Here is a 25101-nt window from a genome sequence, read left to right as displayed (position 1 = left end):
AAACACCAATGTTGCCGGCACTCGGTTTGTCCCCATGGGCTATCCTGCTCTGGTGCCTTCCACTAGGGTGTTATCCCCATATCCAGACAGCAAAAAATGAGGCGGCACTCAGAGACTTGTGGATGCAACGTAACTTTAGTGAAACCACTGCAAAATGCATATCTACTTTTGCAGTGGTTTCACTAAAGTAACGTTGCATCCACAAGTCTCTGAGTGCCGCCTCATTTTTTGCGGTATAGATTATAATTTTTTTTGTCAGGACATGATAAATAAAAATTAAACGTTGACCTGCTTCAGGTAGCCACACTGCTATGCTGTTAAGAAGACCCTTGAGTGCCGCCTCCCACCTGTGCATATTGGGGGTAATTCCAAGTTGATTGCAGGAGGAATTTTGTTAGCAGTTGGGCAAAACCATGTGCACTGCAGGGGAGGCAGATATAACATGCAGAGAGAGATAGATTTGGGTGTGGTGAGTTAAATCTGCAATCTAAATTGCAGTGTAAAAATAAAGCAGCCAGTATTTACCCTGCACAGCAACAAAATAAACCACCCAAATCTAACTCTCTCTGCAAATGTTATATCTGCCTCCCCTGCAGTGCACATGGTTTTGCCCAACTGCTACAAAATTTCCTACTGCGATCAACTTGGAATTACCCCCATTGTTCCTATAACACTGCCAGCTGGCAGTGTTATAGGAACACAGGATGGCAGGATGGCACCTGGGCTTTAACACTACAGGTTGAGTATCCCATATCCAAATATTCCGAAATACGGAATATTCCAAAATACGGACTTTTTTGAGTGAGACTGAGATAGTGAAACCTTTGTTTTTTGATGGCTTAATGTACACAAACTTTGTTTAATACACAAAGTTATTAAAAATATTGTATTAAATGACCTTCAGGCTGTGTGTATAAGGTGTATATGAAACATAAATGAATTGTGTGAATGTATACACACTTTGTTTAATGCACAAAGTTATTAAAAATATTGGCTAAAATGACCTTCAGGCTGTGTGTATAAGGTGTATATGAAACATAAATGAATTGTGTGAATGTATACACACTTTGTTTAATGCACAAAGTTATTAAAAATATTGGCTAAAATGACCTTCAGGCTGTGTGTATAAGATGTATATGAAACATAAATGCATTCTGTGCTTAGATTTAGGTCCCATCACCATGATATCTCATTACGGTATGCAATTATTCCAAAATACGGAAAAATCCCATATCCAAAATACCTCTGGTCCCAAGCATTTTGGATAAGGGATACTCAACCTGTATTGTGAAAATTGGAGTGCCGGTCTTTGCTTTTATATACAGGTGAAACTCAGAAATTTAGAATATTGTGCAAAAGTTCATTTATTTCAGTAATTCAACTTAAAAGGTGAAACGAATATATTATATAGATTCATTACATGAAAAGTGAGATATTTCAAGCCTTTATTTGTTATAATTTTGATGATCGTGGCTTACAGCTTAATAAAACCCCAAATCCAAAATCTCAGAAAATTATGAATATTACAAAAAATCAATAAAAAAAAGCCTTTTAAAAACAGAAATGTCGGACCCTCTGAAAAGTATAATCATGCATATGTACTCAGTACTTTGTTTGGGCCCCTTTTGCATGAATTACTGCCTCAATGCGGCGTGGCATGGATTCTATCAGCCTGTGGCACTGCTGAGGTGTTATGGAAGACCAGGATGCTTCAATAGCGCCTTCAGCTCTTCTGCATTGTTCGGGCTCATGTCTCTCATCTTTCTCTGGCTGGGTCCACAGGATTATCCACAGGATAACATTGGGATATTGTCAAGCGACAGCGAAAATGGCACCAACACGGTCCCGAGCTTTCTGGCCTCCCAGGATGCATTGGGGCCTCCACTATATAGTCCCGCCCACTGACTCAGTCAGATCAGTTTTTTGCTTGGTACGGCAGGAAGCCGCATGGTCACAGGGAGAGCAGCCTCAAGCTTTTATTATTTTATTTTTATAGACTTACTATAGTCTTAAACGCATTCTAGAAAGAGTCGCTCCAACAACTCCCCACCGGGTCGCAACAACGCTTACCTTCGGGTATCAGTGCTGTCTCGACGGGCGTCTGTGTCAGACGTAACCAGGCTGTGGCCGGAGCATGGGGAGACGGTGAGTCTATGGACTTCCTCTTACTAGAGGGGTCATGACACAGCTACACTGATTTGGTGGAGACAACAAACAGTGTGTTGATGCGCCGAACATCTAGAGTGCGACAGTGCTACGCTCCGGGGATCATAGGCGCCAGGACTAGGTAGAGGCCGCGATCCTGGGAGTTTAAGTCAACAGGGGGATTCAGACGCTCTCCTGGCCACCCCTCCTCCGAGTTCATGGCCAGTTCCTGCGTGTTTCTCATTACATGAACTAAATGACCTCACTTCCGGCTCAGACGCTACCACAAGGGTGCTCGGTCGCAGCTTAGATGCTGCGGTTGTGTACACTGGAGATAAACCCGCCAGACCGAGTCGCAGGCCTTAGCGTCTGCATACACGTGGAAGTCGCTCAGCGTCCGTGTCCGTTGGTGAGGGTCCGTGTCCGTTATCAGTTATCAAGAGCGGCAGTGTACACCAGTAGCGTCTTAATCCACTCAGCGTCTTACGAGCGTATTTGCTTGGATATGGAAGTTGTGGTGAGTCTCCCTGTATCCCGCTCTACGGAGGCAGGGTATACAGTACTAAAAATTCTCTCTACTTCTTAGTATGCATTGTTAATTTTTAGTACCTATTGCATATGAGACCTGTATATTACTGTGTTTTCTGCATGCTATGTTGAAAAAAGAACCAGTTTAAAGTACAATTTTCCTACTTATGTATAAGTTGTTATGGAGGTTGTATTCTCATATGGCAATGTCTAATGCTTTAACATGTGACTGACTGCTAGTATGTGTGCTGACTTTTCTGTGTAATGTCAGTCCTGTTCTGACCCTCAAATCAGGTGCACTGTGGTCAGATTGATCTCACCTCTATATACTGACATATAGGGTGATTTTCAGTCACAAATTGTGTAGTCAATTACAGGTTAATACCATGTCTGTGAGCGGCAAAAGTGATGAGGAGAATTTATCAAGCACTCCTACAGCCCTAACATGCTTATCTTGTAAGTCAGGGGTAATAGATATGAATCAATTGGTCACTTATGAGGGTTTGTGTGCAAACTGTTTCGCTTTTCAGCGAAGTAAGAAACAGGAATTGGTTCAACCACCAACAGAGCCACCATGGAATATGTTCGCAAAGACTCTGTCTTCAATAGCGGACAGGTTAGCTCCGGTAGCACCACCTCAAAGGTTATGTTACACTATGAACCCATACATGCAGCTCCCTTCCTATGGTTTGGTTCCAGTAGCCTCTACAAGCAACCAAGGGGCAGGTAAGACTAAGACAGATATGTCTGTGTGGCAGACTACACAAGATAATACATCGGATGATGATGATACAATAGATTCAACTCCGTATTATGATCAGTCGCAGAGCTTTAGTTCAGAAGATGAAGCTGAACTTATTAATGCTGTGAAGGCTGTTCTCTCGTTGGAAGAGCCAGCCAAGACAGTGTTAAAAGCTAAAGCACCTGTATTTAAACAAACAAAATCAGTGAAAGCTGAATTCCCAGCGTCAGATGAGCTGACGGAAATGATGGATGAGTCTTGGGCAGCGCCCAGTAAAAAGTATAAGATTCCTAAGAGATGGGATTCTTATTATCCATTTCCTGCTGTGGATTGTTCGAGAAGAGAAGTTCCTCCAAAAGTAGATGCACATGTTCTGCGACTCGTGCATAAATCTGCTTTACCACTGTCATCTACCTCATTGAATGATGTCACAGATAGAAGGGTAGAGAGCCTGTTGAAAAATATTTTTTCTCTATTAGGAGCAGTGGAAAGACCTGCTATGGCTTCGGCCTGGGTAGCAAAGGCAATGGGCGAATGGATAGAGGAACTAGAGAATGACATCCCTTCTCCTACTAGGGAGCAAGAGGATCGTTTTTGCCGTTTTAGACAATCTGCCCGGTATTTGGAAGAAGCAGCAATTGATGTAGGCACAGTTGCTTCTAAAGCTTCAGCCTTGACAGTAGTCGCTCGCAGAGTAGTTTGTCTACGGACCTGGAAGGCAGATGCGGAGTCCAAGAAAGAATTGGAAGCATTGCCTTTTGTCGGTAATATATTATTTGGAAAACCTTTATCGGATATCCTAGAATCAGAGGCTGAATCGAAAAAGGTCAGATTTCCGGCTGCTTATAACCCTAAGTCCAAGGGTTTAAAATTTCGCTCATTTCGTTGGCAAAGCAAAGCGAAAGCTAAAGAGGAGCTTAAGCAACCCCAGTTTAAATCCAGGGGTAGGAAGCAGTGGGCTAGCAAAAAGCCACCTTCCAAACCGGAACAGAAACCGTCAGCCTGTAGAGACGGGCCTCCGCCTGGAGGATTCCAGGGTTGGGGGCCGACTCCTTCTTTTTGCACACATATGGCAACAGTCAACAGCAGATGCTTGGGTGCAGAAGGTAGTATCTCAGGGGCATGGGTTCCCATTCAGGAGGCAGCCTCCTCAAAGATTTTTTTGCACCAGCCCGACTCGTATAGAGTCGAAGGCCAATGCCCTGCAAGAAGCAGTCCAAAAATTACTGCAGTCAGGGGTGATTGTCCCAGTACCTCCATCACTAAGGGGACAGGGGTTTTAGTCCAATATATTTCTAATCCAGAAACCAAATGGGTCATACCGACCAATTCTAAATCTGAAAATGTTGAACAAGTACATATGGATCCCGAAGTTCCACATGGAGACGTTATGCTACATAATGTTGGCTATGGAACCGGGAGATTACATGGTATCTCTGGATGTACGGGATGCTTACCTACATGTGCCTATAGCACTATCACATCAGTGTTACCTCAGGTTTGCCATCCTCCAGGAACATTTCCAGTTCCAAGCTCTGCCGTTCGGGCTAGCTACAGCACCCAGGGTGTTTACCAAGATCATGGTGGTTATGGCAGCTTATCTGCGCAAACAAGGGATAAGAATATTCCCATACCTCGACGACCTGTTAATCTTAGCACAGTCGCAAGATTTACTGTTGAGCCATCTTCAACAGACTATAGTTTGTTTACAGAGACACGGGTGGCTCATAAATTGGGAAAAGTCGTCCCTGAATCCGTCACAGCGGATGGTTCATTTGGGGGCCATATTGGATTCAGACCTACAGAAAGTTCTCTTACCAGAGAAAAAGATAGTCAAGGTGCAGGTCATGGCTCAGGAAGCGTTGCAAGCCCAGACAATGTCAGTCCATGCAGCAATGCGACTGTTGGGTCTGATGGTATCAACCTTTGACATGGTGGAATATGCGCAATTCCACTCCAGACCATTGCAGCACCTTATTCTGATCAAATGGAACGGAAATCATCAGACGATAAAGAAGCAGATGATAAAGATTCCAGGAAATGTAAAAAGGTCTCTAGCGTGGTGGCTACAGACAGACCATTTAAACAAGGGGAGACCATTTTGGATAAAAGAGTGGCAAGTCCTGACAACAGATGCCAGCCTACAAGGCTGGGGGGCGGTACTCGGAAGCCTATGGTTCAAGGGAAAATGGACCGCTAGGGAAAGTCGCCTGCCAATAAATCTGTTAGAAATAAGGGCCATTTACTTGGCTTTGGTTCAGGCAAAGGACAATCTACAAGGAAGACCAGTCCAGATCCGCTCAGACAATGCGACGGCAGTAGCATACCTCAATCATCAAGGAGGAACTCGCAGCAAGAGTCTGATGGAGGAAGTTACTCCCATTCTAAAATGGGCAGAACTCCATCTCCCAGCATGGTCAGCAGTATTTGTCCCGGGTGTACTAAACTGGGAAGCGGATTTTCTCAGTCGACACACCATTCAGGAAACCGAATGGGCACTACACCTAGAAGTGTTTTAGACACTGGTGAACACATGGGGTCTACCGGAGATAGACCTTATGGCGTCTCGACTAAACAACAAAGTTCCAAGGTACGGATCGAGAACAAGGGACCCAGGAGCGGTCCTTGTAGACGCACTGTCAGTAGAATGGAGGTTTCAGCTGGCATATCTGTTCCCTCCAATATCTCTCTTACCCAGGGTAGTGAGAAAGATAAAACAGGCAAAAGGAGCAATCATTCTAATAGCTCCAGCTTGGCCAAGAAGGCATTGGTACACAGATCTGTTGAGAATGTCCGTGGAAGCACCGATACTGCTCCCTCAACGTCCAGATCTGCTAATGCAGGGTCCTTGTTGTCACAGTCATCTGGATCGCCTGTCTTTGACGGCGTGGCTGTTGAAACCTCTATCTCAGAGGCTAAAGGATTTTCGAAACAAGTAATCCAAACTATGCTTAGAGCAAGAAAGCCTTCTTCGGCCTGTGTGTATCATAGAATATGGCAAGCCTATATTCATTGGTGTACTGGAAAAAATTTCAATCCGAGATCTTTTAAAGTAGCTAGGATTTTGGATTTCCTTCAGGCAGGATTGGATAAAGGGTTGAAAGTTGCTTCCCTGAGGGTTCAAGTATCAGCGTTAACTGTATGGTTTCAGCAAAAGATTGCTGATTTACAGGATGTACGTACGTTTTTTTTAAGGAGTAGTACATATTAAACCTCCATTTGTTCCTCCTGCAGCTCCTTGGGATTTTAATTTAGTTCTTAAATTTCTCCAGGGTCCTTTGTTTGAACCACTTGAGAGAGCAGATCTTTAGTGGTTAACGGTTAAAGTTCTTTTTTTACTGGCAATGGCGTCAGCCAGAAGAGTGTCAGATTTAGGAGCATTATCGTGTAAGTCTCCTTTCCTAAGTTTTTTTCCAGACAGAGCAGTTCTCAGAACGAGATCTAGCTATCTTCCAAAGGTGGTATCAAAGTTTCACCTGAATGAAGAGATTGTAGTCCCAGCTTTTCAGGTATCGGGACTATCTGCGGGAGAAGCGTCGCTGGACGTGGTCCGGGCGGTAAGAATCTACATAGATCGTACTAGTGCCATCAGGAAAACAGATTCTCTCTTCATCCTCTACGGATTCCATAGAAGAGGATGGCCTGCTAGAAAACAGACGCTGGCGAGATGGCTCCGAATGGTAATATCAGAAGCTTATTCTCATGCAGATCTCCCTATTCCGGCTAATGTCTCTGCATACTCTACACGTAAGGTAGGTCCTTCTTGGGCAGCACAACAGGGTGCTTCAGCAGAACAGATATGTAAGGCAGCCACATGGTCTTCCATACACACATTCATCAGACATTATGCCTTGGATATTTTGCCTCTCATGACGCAGACTTCGGGCGAAAGGTCCACCTGTGCAATCAGGAGCATCCCCACCACTAAAATGGCTTTGGGAATCCCAATGTTATCCTGTGGATAATCCTGTGGACCCAGCCAGAGAAATATACGTTATGGTAAGAACTTACCGTTGATAACGTGATTTCTCTTATGTCCACAGGTATCCACAGGGATCCCACCCTGACGCATCTGATTTGAGGATCTAGACAATCACTAAACCTCTTCCTTCTTGTATGGAAGGGTGTGCATGTGTGTTCTTATCGCCTAAACAGGTCTCTGCCTGATGTTCCTGCCTAAAATCGCTGTGGAAAGAACTGATCTGACTGAGTCAGTGGGCGGGACTATATAGTGGAGGCCCCCAATGCATCCTGGGAGGCCAGAAAGCTCGGGACCGTGTTGGTGCCATTTTCGCTGTCGCTCGACAATATCCCAATGTTATCCTGTGGATACCTGTGGACATAAGAGAAATCACGTTATCAACAGTAAGTTCTTACCATAACGTATATTTCTCTTGGCAATGTCCCATAGATTCTTTTTTTTTCTTTAGCCCAGGTAAGACTCTTCTGATGTTGTTTGTTGTTCAGGAGTTACTTGACAAGAGGAATACGATATTTGAAGCCCATGTCCAGGATCTGTCTGTGTGTGGTGGCTCTTGATGCACTAACTTCAGCCTCAGTCCACTCCTTGTGAAGCTCCCCAACACATTTGAGTGGCCTTTTCATGACAAGAAAAAAAAAGAACTGGTCCGTTGCTCAGTGGTCCAAAGTCCTCTTTTCTGATGAGAGCAAATTTTACATCTCATTTGGAAACCAAGGTCCCAGAATATGGAAGAAGAATGGAGAGGCACACAATCCAAGATGCTTGAAGTTCAGTGTGAAGTTTCCACAGTCTGTGTTGCTTGGGGGAGCCATGTAATCTGCTGGTGTTGGTCCACTGTGCTTTATTAAGTCCAGAGTCAACGCAGCCATCTATCAGGACATTTTAGAGCACTTCATGCTTCCTTCAGCAGACAAGCTTTATGGAGATGCTGACTTCATTTTCCAGCAGGACTTGGCACTTGCCCACACTGCCAAAAGTACCAAAATCTGGTTCAATGACCGTGGGATTACTGTGCTGGATTGGCCAGCAAACTCGCCTGACATGAACCCCATAGAGAATATATGGTGCATTGCCAAGAGAAAGATGAGACATGAGACCGAATAAATGCAGAAGAGCTGAAGGCCGCTATTGAAGCTTCCTGGTCTTCCATAACACCTCAGCAATGCCACAGGCTGATAGAATCCACGCCAAGACGCACTGAGGCAGTAATTCATGCAAAAGGGGCCCAAAGCAATGACTGAGTTTACAGTATATGCATGGTTATACTTTTCAGAGGGCCGACATTTCTGTATTTAAAATCCTTTATTTAGTGATTTTATGTAATATTCTAATAATCTGAGATTTGAGATTTGGGGTTTTCTTAAACTGTAAAATACAATCATCAAAATTATAACAAATAAAGGCTTAAAATATCTCACTTTGCATGTAATGAGTCTATATAATACATTAGTTTCACCTTTTAAGTTGAATGACTGAAATAAATGAACTTTTGCACAATATTCTAAATTTCTGACTTTTACGTGTGTGTGTGTGTGTGTGTGTGTGTGTGTGTGTGTACTGTCAAAGTCAGAAAAATATCTCTATGCACACTGCCATATTTTCACCTCACACAGGTCTGCGCTGCGCATGCGTGCGCTCTCCCGTGCGTGCGCATACTCGCTGTTGCGGGCACCCGCGGGCGCGCGGAATGTGCATTTACGGTAGAGTTCATGTGTTCGTAGCGTGCGACTCAATCGTTACATATTTTCACTATATAATGTATTTTGTAGATCATGGTCCCTTTGATAGATTCTGAAAGTTTGGTTAATATAGAATGTTCATGAACAGAGAAATCCCCCTTTGTTTGATACGAAGGGTCAGACAGGAGTAATACAGTGGTGTTTAGTACCCATCGGAAGAGTATTTAATTAGCAATATTCCGGTGTTGGTTTGAAGCGGATTAATCGCTCGTGCGAATAGTTATGGACATAAGAAGTTTATGAACATTTACTGTATTTGCACTTACTTATCCATGCGGCGGGAAACCCAGTTTCCCTCCCACCTGAGCTGTTGGAAATAGTCACAGCCCACCTGTATGAATCAACCTATGACCTTTTGTTATAATGCGAGGAGGAATTCCTGTGTCCAATGAACAATGAGATTGTAGGGACCATTGAATTGTATTGTGTGAGGGGCATAAATAGACAAGCCGATCACATCCAGCTCTCACTCTTCAACGGTTATCATTGCTGAAAATCGGGAGCTGGATGTCCAGAGGCGCATGCGATCGTTTCCTTTGTGCGTAAGTTTTCTCCGCAATCATATTGTCTTTCTTGTTGTTATGGGCCACATCTCTCTCTCTCTCTCTTCTCTTCTTTCTCTCGTACTCTCCTAAACGTAATAGTATTGTATTGTATTTCATGTGTAGTTATCTGGTTAGGTAGTCTATGTTATATTGTAGTGTATGACTTGTATTGTATTAATTCTTTTGCAAGTATAACATTCATAATATATATATTAGGCGTTGGACCCTAAGCACGGTATCTGTGTATTTCTTATAGTGTTAAGTATTCACAGAGCGTCGGTGACGCTCAAACAGCTTTTAAGTTAATAAGGTTACACTGTGTTGCATCTACACCCTATCTCTACACTAAGGTTTTACAGCATATTACATTGTTTATGGTTTAGATTTAAAGGTTTAACATTGTGAGCGTCAGCGCCGCTGGTGATCTCCTCGTGGTCCCGAGCGTCCGCTACGCTATAGCGAATCATTACGTTAGTCGGCAGCCAATAGCGTGCCTGCCTGTGATCTCTCGGCCGTGAGCGAACGTGACGCTTGAGCGTCTCGACCACGGCTAAGCGATCGTTACGCAACGAGCGTACCCTTACGGTACTCCATACGTAAATAGCGTACAGTGTTCTTAGACCTCATAAAGGGTTTTATATAAGATAAATATTTAGCTTTATCAATTGGCTGCTCGTCCTGTCCTTCACATATCTCTGCTGGGTAATTTCAGCAGACATTATCCATCAGCAAAGGGCGGGAGATCATATTCTTCGCAGTGCTGACGGGATAAGCGTCTGCTTCGCTTAGTAAAGGGTGCTGAGGGAATCCGGAACCGGAGGTAAGAACAACACGCTAGTGTCTTTTAAAACTGTTTATTTCTGTCTTGCGTACACACGCACATATCTGCATTTCTTTTTCATTCGTGTATTTTCATATATCACTCTCCTGTTTGCCATTTTATAATTGATAAAACGTGCTAAGAGAGATTTGTCGCTATTTCATAGTTAAAGTGTAAAACCCACATGCAACTCTACCTAAGGTAAAAGGAGAGATTGGTGTGTTGCGCGGTAGACGATCGAGGATCATCTACATTGATAAAAGCGTTAGTTGTGTTGCGGTGGACATTGGTTTTGTGCACACGTGTCTCTAACAAAGGGCTGAGACTCGCGTACGCCAAGGCCGACGCACGCAGCGTAAATTACGCAACGGAGCGTCTGGGTACGCCCACGTAACTCAAGTCACACGATAGTGTTGATTTTTAAATAGCGCAACAGGCGCGATAAGTAGCGCAACAGGCGATAAATAGCGTATCAGGCGATAAGTAGTGCAAATCTATTTTAGTGTCCGAAATTTAGATTAACAGATCCTTCTCCAAATCCACAACACATCTGGTCTAAAGAAAATTTCTGCGCAGAAATAGAAATAGAAACAAAAGTGTACATGTGGTGAGTGAGTGTTTGCAATTATACAATTTTGAGGTTGAACCACAAGAAAAGTATCGAGTTCTCGTGAAGGTACATACATGTAAGTGACGTGCATGGTGGCTAGGGAGGCATCTCTGGTTAAACATAAAATTTGAGCATTAGAGTGTAGCAGACCAGGAGGTCATACTGTAACAGACCAGGAGGTCGCATAACAGACCAGGAGGTCCAGGTACAGCAGACAAGGAAGTCCGCTATAGAGACAAGTAGCACAACACCAAGAAGGGTTGGTGCGGAACCCATATAGGCCATTAAGCTCTGGCTGAAGGAATTCGCAGCCGAAATTTTCGATTCCACTGGTCGCTCCGCACATAAGATTAGTTGCTTATGTGCTGAACGATTGTACCGCACGTAAATGTGTGCAGTAGTAAACCTGACCGGTACTATTTGTGTACGAAGGTCATAAACGCTATTTGTACATTTTAACGTGATTTGTGAAATTTTTTTTATTTTAAGGGAAGTTCGCTGGTCACTCAGGAACTATCCAACAACCGATACTTGCTGGGGAATGCGCCCCAGTAAATAAAGGTTCACAGGGGCCCTAGGTTGGGTACAACAGCTCTGGATACAGTGATTGTGTTACTGGCCAACGTGGGCGAGAAGTGAGTGGAGTACTCGGTAAACTTCACCGCCAGCCTGCCCCGGACATCTTGGTTTTTGTAAGGGTTCGCTGAAGAAAAGCAACACCTGCAAGTTATGGGGGCCAGTTGTTCAGGTAGGGGGCGATCAACCTCGGTTCGGGTTGATTTAGTAAACCGACCAATCGGGTTGGCCAGGTATGTAATGTGTGAAAAATACGGTTCACACACAGAGGTTTTATGTGATGAATGGGAAAGAATGACTGTACATGACGGGGAGAAATTCCCAAGAATAGGTAGCTTTAGCCCAGAAGTGTTACTAAATCTAAGGAGAAGGATAGGTCTTATTGAACCAGCAAAGAGACGGATCAAACATTATGATTGTTTAAAGTTATGGCAACAGGAAAGTGAAATGCAAAAAGAGCTAACTGACATATCTGACTCTCATCTTGGGAGGAGAGATGTGGCAATGGAGAGGATTATGGTTGCGGAGAAAGGCACAATGTTGAACAATAAAAACGCACTTAGCAACTGTAGTATGGATGATAAGAATAAGTGTAATAAACATAACAATGATAATTGTAATGCTGTTAAATGTACAACTATTAACCCGTGCAAGTTGCACCCCATGTCAAACTTCCCTCAGGAATACGAGCAAGAAAGTGAACTCAACACGATGTCGGCACCTCTTCCAGCAGCCATCACACAAGACATCCAGGTGGACGCGACCAAATCGGTAAAGGCAATAATCAAACCCCCTAACGGAGGGTCAGGTGAGGTCGTGTCCACAGGTACGTACAATGTTTTATATCAAGCACAAACAAATGTACCCCATATTGTAAGACCAAAACAAGGTGATGTAATTGAGTTTAGTCCTGTCAGGGTGATCACAGTCCCCAATGGGAAGACTGACGATCAGGGAACCATTCCCGTCCAGGACAGTGCAATGCACTGTCCCTGGTCCCGGACCGAATTGAGATCAATTATGTCCGAATTTCCTGATCCAAGGAAAAATCTAGTCGCATGTCAAAGGTTCATTAAAGAACTAGGAAACTCAACAGAACCCACCAACAAAGATTGGCGGACAGTGCTGAGGGCATATTTGCCCTCCGGTGTTGACTCTGCGACATTTATTACTGATTGTCAATTAGACACAGAAGTACCTCAAACGGAGGAACACAATCAGGAATGTATTAAGCAGATAAACCAACAGTTGGAAGTATATTTCCCTGCCGTTGTCAAGTGGAATGAAATCTTCTCCATAAGACAAAACGAAAGGGAAAGTATCTCCAATTATTTCAATCGAGCACTGCAAGTAATGGCTAGGAACACTGGGATCACAGACATCAAAACATGCGCACAGCATAGAGAAATAGCGGTTAAGGTATTAATGAATGGTTTAAAGGAGGTATTGAGTACAAGGGTACAGACCACCAACCCAAACTGGAGAAATATCTCAGTGGCCGCATTAAGAGAGGCCGCTATTGATATTGATCGAAATATCACCAGATACAGAGAGTCACAAAGTGATAAATTAATGGCCGCAAGTATACAGGCCCTAACCACAAGACCACTCCAGCATAAGCCCCAAACCCCTGCGAGAAATTTAAATGTGGAAATCTGTTACAATTGCCAGAAGGAAGGTCATTTTGCAAGAGATTGTAGATCAGGAAGTAGACAAAAGTCACATCAGCCCCTTAGACAACGACATAATCATGGTATCCAAGGAATCAGGGAAGCACAGGGAAAACGGTTGATGGCGATGAGCATCCGAGCGTTTGAGGAGGCATCAAATCAACCAAGACCTCAGGTCATTGACACTTGGAGGAAACCCAGGGTTTGTTATCATTGTAGAAGAGAAGGGCATTATGCCAGCAACTGTAATAACCCACATAAAGTCAGACCCCCTAGACCAAGAAATGAGCAAAATTAAAACACACACAATTATAAACAGGGATCATATAGGAAGAATTTTGAGCCACACCCATAATGTGCAATCAGGAAAGGTGATCATTAGGACTGATGGTAAGCCTGAGGTTATAGTTAATAAATTGGGAGGTCATTCCCTGAAGACACAGGAATGACCGGGTGAAACGTTGTAAATGTATCTGTGAAATGTTTCTTTTTCTCTCTCCCCATCTCTGACGATTATTGGTAGGATTCAAACATTGCATATATACTTGGTCTTTGCAGAAGTCTACCAAACCCCAGCATGACCTATCCGCATCAATGTATTCTGGCCAGATACAGACAGTGGAATATGGAAGTGCTGGGGGGAGGGACTGCGCAAGGAAACCATTGGACATGTAGATATGACAGCCTGATGATCTGACAATGTTTTAGAAAACGTTTATGTTTGAAAAAAATGTTTTTTTTCCCTGTTGTTGTTCTCTGTTGATTTATGTGATATATATATATATGAATTGTTCTCTCTCTCTTTTGTTTTTTTTTGTTTTCTCTCTTCTTTCTCATGTTTTCATGTTTTAAAGATGGTATGTCACACCTCAGTTAGGCAAATGGTAATGCAAGATTTTTTGCTCCTTACAGAAAGTTCGCTGGTTTGGAAGGAATATTGCATCACCGGAATGTTCATTTGGAAGACTGAGAGACAGCACCTTTGAGATGACAGCAGAACAAGAAGAACAACAAGACTAGAGAACTTAATTATCGTAACAAGTTTCTCTCCCCCTCAAACTGTTTTCCTGTACCCCCATTACAAATTTCTTCTTTTCTCCTCCTGTTAGATGGACTTGCCCCAAGAGACTGTGATATGGATTTTCCTGTTGACCATGATGTTGACCAGAGCAGTCTGTTCCGGCGAGAGTACCAGTGAGGTCGAGAATGGATCCAGAAAGGTTCCGATGACTGAGACGGAGGTGTAAATTTCCAAAGCAATACAACCACCAAGCAAAAGGCGAGTACCGGAAACGATCTAGCAGCCATGTTATTTGTAAACATTGTTAGCTGAAAAGAAAACTGTATCTGTAGGCTCTGTGACAATGTGGTTGAGGATGGGTGCCTTAAGAAATGCCAATCCAGTTTTAATATCCACATGGACCGGCATCCATTGAGTGACTATCACTCCTTAGTGGGTAGTGTGCTAAATCAAACAGATTGTTGGGTATGCTCTCAAGTACCTCAAGGTCATAGCAAATCAGGACTTGTACCATTTCCTTTAACGATAGGGGAGGTACTTGAGCTAAAGGGTGGGAGACCGGTGGACAGGAGGTTTAATATCTCCAGTCCTCCTAGTTTGAAGCTCCACCAATATCATGTGGATAGATCCCTCATATGTTTTAACATTTCCAATCCCCGAAAGCCGGGAAATTGGGAAGTGTCATGGAGTAACCAAACCATGACCTTTTCATATAGAGCAGATAGAATGCCGACAGATACAGAGCTTGTACGCCACATAGCCAGTAGAGGAAAATCTTTCCGATATAGGTATACCCTAGGAAATAGGATTACGAGAGTTGGAGAGGTATCACCAGGATACTGTGCACATATCGTACAAGCTGATACGTGTACTAGACAGATGGGAGAATTAGGGTTAGGAGATTTCACATGGAAGATGTGTAATATGGTTATGTCCTACTCCGTCCCATATGTTCTCCCCGATGATGCATATTTCATATGCGGGAGGAAGGCGTACAAGTGGCTTGCCCCAAACTCGGAAGGATTGTGTTATATTGGAAAAGTACTGCCTGAAGTAATGACTGTATCACATGCCAAAATGAAAGATATACACCGTGTTGCCCAAGCTCCTTATACTCACACCCATTACGAGCACGTAGTTAAACGGCACCTGATAGAAAGAACAGAGCATCCGGCCTCTGACATGATCCATGAATCCACCGGGATTCAGGTTCTAATCGCGTTAGATTTCACTCGCACCGCCAGAGGAGTGTTGAATTATAAATACATATCTGCGCTCGCAAATTTGTTAGACAATATCACAGAAATGTAGGATGACACGTTTAGGTATACTGGAAGAGAACTTCAAGCTTATAAAACAGAACTGGTTCAGCATAGAATGATTCTCAATTATCTCACGGCAGTAACAGGTGGATATTGTGTCACACTGGCAACACAGTACAGCGTGAAATGTTGCACATATATTACAAATAGTACCGAGGACCCGGTCGAGGTCATAGACCAAAAGATGGAGGATATTCTCCAACTGAAGTGGGAATTTCGCAGGAGACACAATCTCACCCTTGCTGCTGTGAGTAATGAGCTGACTGGTTGGGTGTCATGGTTGAACCCGCAAAATTGGTTCTCCGGTTTAGGAGAATGGGCTCAAGGAGTCATAATGGATGTAGGGAAGTTTCTCCTATGTATCTTAGGTGTTATCATAACGATTGGCTTGATATTTAGATGCGGTCAGGCTTTAATGAAGTGCAAACGAAGTACCAGGGTGATGAGTTTAAGGAGTGAGGAAATTGTAATTCCAATGGATTTGATTTATGACCCAAATGTAGAAACAATGATGTGATGAAAATGCGATTTCTACGGTCCGTTTCTTTCACCTGTTTTTCCGTTTTCTCCAAGGTAAAAAAAACCCACTTGGACGAGGAATTTGATGAGCCGATATACAGACAACAGATGAATTAAAGAAGAAGTTTTGACAACCTGATACACAGATTTTTGATGAACTTTGCCATAGATCCCCAGTTTCCCTAGAAATTTTAAAATTACGCTAGCCCAACACTTTTGTAAATCTATGGACATTGACAAAGCTTTTGCTCGCACCTTATGGGCAAAAGCACAAAGAAGACTGCATTCAACAGACACCGAACAAGACTTCAACCGACAAATGTTCATTTACCTGACATAGAATACCACTGCATTTACCGTAATTATGTCTTTTCTTCATCTCTACAACCTTCAGGTAATTACACACATAGTATAGGGAATACAGGCACAGATATCAGCAATCACATATTCCCCCATTCATGTATCATCAACTAAAATGTGCTCCCCATTTTGTTTCGAAAAGAGCTCGGTAAAGTTTGACAGCCCATCCACAGACCCGTACCACGGGATAAGAAGGAATTCAAATGTATACTTCGCAATGCCTCGAAGCTTGATTTAAAACACGTACGGCACGATGATACATGACCCCCAAACACGGATTCATACACACATGCTTCTGCTATCTCACTAGGTCATACCCTTTTCCTACCTTCTCCTCTCCTCCACTACCCAACCATGTAAATGTATTAACCCCTGACATATATTTTTCTCTTTTTGAAATGTTTTAGGAAGTGGCAGTTATTGTTGACTGCCAAAGGGTGGACTGTCAAAGTCAGAAAAATATCTCTATGCACACTGCCATATTTTCACCTCACACAGGTCTGCGCTGCGCATGCGTGCGCTCTCCCGTGCGTGCGCATACTCGCTGTTGCGGGCACCCGCGGGCGCGCGGAATGTGCATTTACGGTAGAGTTCATGTGTTCGTGGCGTGCGACTCAATCGTTACATATTTTCACTATATAATGTATTTTGTAGATCATGGTCCCTTTGATAGATTCTGAAAGTTTGGTTAATATAAAATGTTCATGAACAGAGAAATCCCCCTTTGTTTGATACGAAGGGTCAGACAGGAGTAATACAGTGGTGTTTAGTACCCATCGGAAGAGTATTTAATTAGCAATATTCCGGTGTTGGTTTGAAGCGGATTAATCGCTCGTGCGAATAGTTATGGACATAAGAAGTTTATGAACATTTACTGTATTTGCACTTACTTATCCATGCGGCGGGAAACCCAGTTTCCCTCCCACCTGAGCTGTTGGAAATAGTCACAGCCCACCTGTATGAATCAACCTATGACCTTTTGTTATAATGCGAGGAGGAATTCCTGTGTCCAATGAACAATGAGATTGTAGGGACCATTGAATTGTATTGTGTGTGGGGCATAAATAGACAAGCCGATCACATCCAGCTCTCACTCTTCAACGGTTATCATTGCTGAAAATCGGGAGCTGGATGTCCAGAGACGCATGCGATCGTTTCCTTTGTGCGTAAGTTTTCTCCGCAATCATATTGTCTTTCTTGTTGTTATGGGCCACATCTCTCTCTCTCTCTCTTCTCTTCTTTCTCTCGTACTCTCCTAAACGTAATAGTATTGTATTGTATTTCACGTGTAGTTATCTGGTTAGGTAGTCTATGTTATATTGTAGTGTATGACTTGTATTGTATTAATTCTTTTGCAAGTATAACATTCATAATATATATATTAGGCGTTGGACCCTAAGCACGGTATCTGTGTATTTCTTATAGTGTTAAGTATTCACAGAGCGTCGGTGACGCTCAAACAGCTTTTAAGTTAATAAGGTTACACTGTGTTGCATCTACACCCTATCTCTACACTAAGGTTTTACAGCATATTACATTGTTTATGGTTTAGATTTAAAGGTTTAACATTGTGAGCGTCAGCGCCGCTGGTGATCTCCTCGTGGTCCCGAGCGTCCGCTACGCTATAGCGAATCATTACGTTAGTCGGCAGCCAATAACGTGCCTGCCTGTGATCTCTCGGCCGTGAGCGAACGTGACGCTTGAGCGTCTCGACCACGGCTAAGCGATCGTTACGCAACGAGCGTACCCTTACGGTACTCCATACGTAAATAGCGTACAGTGTTCTTAGACCTCATAAAGGGTTTTACATAAGATAAATATTTAGCTTTATCAGTACGTACACACACACACACATATATATATATATATATATATATACACACACACACACTGTATATATATATATTTTTTTTAAAGAACAGCCTCATTAGTGGTTCTGTACGCGTCAGATAAACATCACGTCACTGCTTGCAGTAAAACCTGTACAGGTAACTACTAATTCCACAAGCAGTCAAAGAAAGTAATAAAATCAGGCAATTACATTTGAGGCAATCTATGAAGATCATATTTGTGGATTTGGAGGAAGCAAACAGCAATGATGCTGATAATGTTCCACTTATCTCAGGGTGTATAAAATATTCAGAAAGCTAAAAATATTTACACAGCTCCAAATAGCTCTACAATTACTGAATACTTCCGCTATAAAAAAGCTGGTTATGTATAACAGCGACAAACAGGTACTAAGAAAACAGCAACAAGTGGAAGCTTATTAATGCTTTATGTTTTCTGTGACTTTGCATGCAGCAACAGAACGAAGAAAGCTTTATTTAAATAGTGCAAACAATGTTTCTGCAAATAAGTCACCGAGAAAGTCATGAATAGAAATGAGCATCAAGAGCCGGAGCCTGTCATACCCAAGGAAGCTCTTGTGTCCATATGTGCAAGTACAGTGTCATGAAGCAAAGCAAACAGATAAAGGAAAGGAACATCGGCTTACATTGGGCTTGGAATGCTGAAAGATCTTCAGAGGCAGCTTGAGGTCATCCTTTGCCAAGGTTACAATGTAGTGTCTAAGGAGAGTGTTCGCCAGTCCCGGGGTCTGAGCCTCGCAGCGGTGAAGGAAAGGAACCATCCACTGATAGGTGTTTTTTACATACTGTTCTTCTGAAGACTGAGAACAGGAACACTAGCGTTATTATGTACAAAAATCTTTACAATTATTATTGTTATTTTGGCTTTAGCCAACAAAATGTTTCATAATTTCATAGCATAGAACGACATATCTCAAGAGTATAACCATAGACACACCCATGAGGATGCTAACGTGAGAGAGAAAAGCTATACCAAATGTTATTGTGGTGGAGATGTACTAAGCCTTGCAGAGTGATAAAGTGGAGAGATATAAAGTACCATCCAATCAGCTCCTAACTGCCATGTTACAGGCTGTGATTGCAAAATGAGTTAGGAGCTGGTTGGTTAGTACTTTATTTCTCCCCACTTTATCACTCTGCAAGGCTTAGTACATCTGCCCGTGTGTATTACTCCTGTTGTTATCTGACCAGCTTTAAGCATATGCCATTAATTTGTAATGTAGAATGACACACTGCCAATCTACTTATTAATATCATAGACCCCCCCATTAGGATGCTATCATGAGAAAGAAAGCTATCCCTTTCCTGCTATTACCTGTCCAGCACTTCACAGTATGACATTAGTTTATAGTATAGGATTACTCCAACCAATAGCTGTATCTAGTAATATTGAAGGCCCACCCATGAGGGAGAGGAGCTGTCCCTCCTCTGAACATTAGTGCGTGTTAAAGTGATTTCTTCTACTTTCCGGAAGATATCTTTCCAGCACTGCCGCTGTATAGCTTCCATTTCATTTAAAAAAGACAGACATATGAATGGGTCCCAACCCACCCCTCCAGCAGCCTAAACCTAACCACCCCGCAGTTTAACACTAACCAGACCCCCCAACCCTAACCTCCCCCAATCCCACAGCCTAACCATCACCTAGTGCCTAACCCTCACTCCGCTACTCACCTCTGGGGACGTGTGGGGATTTTGGCCGTCAGGATCCCGCTGTCGGTCTTCTGACTGTTGGGATACCAACTGCTGTTATTTTCAATGCATCTCATATGATTTTGCTCCATTTTGCAGGGGAGAGCTATTAGAAGGAGCAGGAAAGCAGCGGTCTCTTCCAGCACAATGAGCAACAGGTGAGGCGTACCTTTACTTCACCTTATATATAGCATACTGTAGCTGTGCACAACCATCATATATACAGTCAGCAGTGTGCAATTACCATATATACAGCATAGCAGTGCACAATCACCCCATGTACAGTATAGCAGTGCACAATCACCCCATGTACAGCATAGCAGTGCACAATCACCCCATGTACAGTATAGCAGTGCACAATCACCCCATGTACAGCATAGCAGTGCACAATCCCCCATGTACAGCATAGCAGTGCGCAATCACCCCATGTACAAATTAGCAGTGCGCAATCACCCCATCTACAGCATAGCAGAGCACAACTGCACTATATAAAGCATAACTGTGCACAAATGCACTATTTAAAGTACTGCTGTGCACAATCACACTATTCAAAGCACAGCTGTGCACAATCGCACTATATAAATGATACTGTAGCTGTGCACAATCACATTATATAAAGCATTACTGTGCACAAAATCGCACTATATAAAGCATAGCTGTGCACATTCACACTATATAAAGCATAGCTGTGCACATTCACACTATATAAAGCATAGCTGTGCACATTCACACTATATAAAGCATAGCTGTGCACATTCACACTATGGGGGTAATTCCAAGTTGATCGCAGCAGGATTTTTGATAGCAATTGGGCAAAACCATGTGCACTGCAGGGGAGGCAGATATAACATGTGCAGAGAGAGTTAGATTTGGGTGTGGTGAGTTCAATCTGCAATCTAAATTGCAGTGTAAAAATAAAGCAGCCAGTATTTACCCTGCACAGAAATAAAATAACCCACCCAAATCTATCTCTTTCTGCACATGTTATATCTGCCTCCCCTGCAGTGCACATGGTTTTGCCCAATTGCTATCAAAAGTCCTGCTGCGATCAACTCGGAATTACCCCCTATATAAAGCATAGCTGTGCACATTCACACTATAAAAAGCATAGCTGTGCACATTCACACTATGTAAAGCATAGCAGTACACAATAGCATTATATAAAGCATAGCAGTGCATAATCACCATACAGATGTGACCATGCTCATCCAGCCTGCGACTAGCTTTGTATGATGTTCCGCACTCCGTTGTGCGTGTGCAGCTAATTTATACCCGCGATCCAAAAACTTGGAGCAGACTAGTCGCACCCACAGCAAATGTGCCCGTGCAGCCGTGTCGCAGGCTGGATGAATGTGGCTACATCTGTATATAAAGCATAGCTGTGCATAATTGCACAATATAGTGTATAGCAGTGCACAATTGCACTGTATAAAGCATTCTGCAGCTGTGCACAATTGCACTATATAAGATGTGCAGAACCACACTATATAATGCAGTTGTGCACAATTGCACTATATAAAGCAAAACAGCACAATCACACTATATAAAGAATAGCTGTGCTCAATCACACTATATAAAGCATAACTGCACAATCACAGTACATAATGCATAGTTGTGCACAACTGCACTACATAATGCACACTAGCTGTGCAATTGCACTATATAAAGCAAATCATCACAGTCGCATTATATAAAACATAACTGTGCACAATCGAACTATATAAAGCATAGCAATGCACAATTGCACTATATAAAGCATAGCTGTGCACAATCGCATTATGGGGGTCATTCGGACCCGTTCGCACGCAACGGTTCTTCGCTGCGGTGCAAACGGGCCAGAAATGCGCATGCGCGGCTGACGCTTTGCGCACGCGCGGCGTTGTCGCGGGGTAACAACGCCACCATCGACAAATGTGATTGCAGTGGCGATCGCAAGAAGATGGACAGGCGGGAGGCGTTCTGGGGCGGCTACTAACCGTTTTCAGGGAGTGGTAAGAAAAACGCAGGCGTGTCCAGGCGAACGGACGGCAGATGTCTGACGTCAAAGCCGGGACCTGCATTGCTGGATCCATCGCACAGGGTAAGTAGGTCTAGGGCTGGTCTTGTTTTGTGTGAAACTTTTTTAGCATAGCATGGCTGCACAAGCGTTTGCAGCCCTGCTATGCTAAAATACACTCCCCCATAGGCGGAGATTAGTTGATCGCACCGGCAGCAAAAAGTTGCTTGGTGCTATCAACTCGGAATGACCCCCTATATAAGGCATAGCTGTGCACAATCGCACTATATAAAGCATAGCTGTGCACAATCGCACTATATAAAGCATAGCTGTGCACAATCGCACTATATAAAGCATAGCTGTGCACAGTCGCACTATATAAAGCATAGCTGTGCACAGTCGCACTATGGGGGTCATTCCGAGTTGTTCGTTCGTTATATTTTTCTCGCAACGGAGCGATTAGTCGCTAATGCGCATGCGCAATGTCCGCAGTGCGACTGCGCCAAGTAAATTTGCTATGCAGTTAGGTATTTTACTCACGGCATTACGAGGTTTTTTCTTCGTTCTGGTGATCTTAATGTGATTGACAGGAAGTGGGTGTTTCTGGGCGGAAACTGGCCGTTTTATGGGTGTGTGTGAAAAAACGCTGCCGTTTCTGGGAAAAACGCGGGAGTGGCTGGAGAAACGGAGGAGTGTCTGGCCGAACGCTGGGAGTGTTTGTGACGTCAAACCAGGAACGAAACTGACTGAACTGATCGCAGTTGCCGAGTAAGTGTGGAGCTACTCAGAAACTGCTAAGAAGTGTCTATTCGCAATTCTGCTAATCTTTCGTTCGCAATTTTGATAAGCTAAGATTCACTCCCAGTAGGCGGCGGCTTAGCGTGTGCAAAGCTGCTAAAAGCAGCTTGCGAGCGAACAACTCGGAATGAGGGCCTATATAAAGCATAGCTGTGCACAATCGCACTATATAAAGCATAGCTGTGCACAGTCGCACTATATAAAGTATAGCTGTGCACAGTCGCACTATATAAAGCTGTGCACAATCACACTATATAAAGCATAGCTTTGCACAATCGTACTATATAAAGCATAGCAGTACATAAAGCTGTGCACAGTCGCAGAACATAAAGCTGTGCACAATCGCACTATATAGCTGTGCACAGTCGCACTATATAAAGCATAGCTGTGCACCGTCGCATTATATAAAGCGTAGCTGTGCACAGTTGCACTATATAAAGCATAGCTGTGCACAACCGCACTATATAAAGCATAGCTGTGCACAGTCGCAGTACATAAAGCTGTGCACAATCGCACTATATAGAGCATAGCTGTGCACAATTGCACTATATAAAGCATAGCTGTGCACAATTGCACTATATAAAGCATAGCTGTGCACAGTCGCACTATATAAAGCATAGCTGTGCACAGTTGCACTATATAAAGCATAGCTGTGCACAGTCGCACTATATAGAGCATAGCTGTGCAGAGTTGCACTATATAAAGCATAGCAGTGCACAGTCGCACTATATTAAGCATAGCTGTGCACAGTCGCACTATATAAAGCATAGCAGTGCACAATTGCACTATATAAAGCATAGCTGTGCACAGTCGCACTATATAAAGCATAGCTGTGCACAGTCGCACTATATAAAGCATAGCAGTGCACAGTTGCACTATATTAAGCATAGCTGTGCACAGTTGCACTATATAAAGCATAGCAGTGCACAGTTGCACTATATTAAGCATAGCTGTGCAGAGTTGCACTATATTAAGCATAGCTGTGCACAGTCGCACTATATAAAGCATAGCAGTGCACAATTGCACTATATAAAGCATAGCTGTGCACAGTTGCACTATATAAAGCATAGCAGTGCACAGTCGCACTATATAAAGCATAGCTGTGCACAACCGCACTATATAAAGCATAGCTGTGCACAACCGCACTATATAAAGCGTAGCTGTGCACAGTCGCAGTACATAAAGCTGTGCACAATCGCACTATATAAAGCATAGCTGTGCACAACCGCACTATATAAAGCATAGCAGTGCACAGTTGCACTATATAAAGCATAGCAGTGCACAGTTGCACTATATAAAGCATAGCAGTGCACAGTCGCACTATATAAAGCATAGCTGTGCACAACCGCACTATATAAAGCATAGCTGTGCACAACCGCACTATATAAAGCGTAGCTGTGCACAGTCGCAGTACATAAAGCTGTGCACAATCGCACTATATAAAGCATAGCTGTGCACAACCGCACTATATAAAGCGTAGCTGTGCACAGTCGCAGTACATAAAGCTGTGCACAATCGCACTATATAAAGCATAGCTGTGCACAATCGCACTATATAAAGCATAGCTGTGCACAGTTGCACTATATTAAGCATAGCTGTGCAGAGTTGCACTATATAAAGCATAGCAGTGCACAGTCGCACTATATTAAGCATAGCTGTGCACAGTCGCACTATATAAAGCATAGCAGTGCACAATTGCACTATATAAAGCATAGCTGTGCACAGTCGCACTATATAAAGCATAGCTGTGCACAGTCGCACTATATAAAGCATAGCTGTGCACAGTCGCACTATATAAAGCAGGGATGGGGAACCTTCGGTCCTCCAGCTGTTGTTGAACTACACATCCCAGCATGCCCTGCAACAGTTTTAGCATGGCCAAATAGCAAAACTGTAGCAAGGCATCCTGGTATGTGTAGTTCAACAACAGCTGGAGGGCCGAAGGTTCCCCTTCCCTGATATAAAACATAGCTGTGCACAGTTGCACTATATAAAGCATAGCAGTGCACAGTCGCACTATATTAAGCATAGCTGTGCACAGTCGCACTATATAAAGCATAGCAGTGCACAGTTGCACTATATAAAGCATAGCTGTGCACAACCGCACTATATAAAGCATAGCTGTGCACAGTCGCACTATATAAAGCATAGCAGTGCACAGTTGC

The 25101-nt window shown here is 43.3% G+C and overlaps 1 protein-coding gene across 3 annotated transcripts in view; it reads right to left on the bottom strand.

Moving 5' to 3' along the window:
• Positions 1–25101, bottom strand: part of NBAS (NBAS subunit of NRZ tethering complex) — a 1316984-nt gene that overhangs the window by 910607 nt on the left and 381276 nt on the right. For 2 of the 3 annotated variants that reach the window (XM_063915380.1, XM_063915382.1), the window contains exons 25-26: positions 20125–20178; positions 19077–19250 (exon numbers count right to left, since the gene is read on the bottom strand). In XM_063915380.1, coding sequence (XP_063771450.1) covers positions 19077–19250; positions 20125–20178 — 228 coding nt within the window. The remainder of the gene's footprint in view (positions 1–19076; positions 19251–20124; positions 20179–25101) is intronic. The other variant, XM_063915381.1, reaches the window with a different exon arrangement.

This window comes from Pseudophryne corroboree, chromosome 4 (assembly GCF_028390025.1).
Source record: "Pseudophryne corroboree isolate aPseCor3 chromosome 4, aPseCor3.hap2, whole genome shotgun sequence".
In the NCBI taxonomy this organism is placed as follows: Eukaryota; Metazoa; Chordata; class Amphibia; order Anura; family Myobatrachidae; genus Pseudophryne; species Pseudophryne corroboree.
This window is presented reverse-complemented; position numbering and strand designations above follow the sequence as displayed.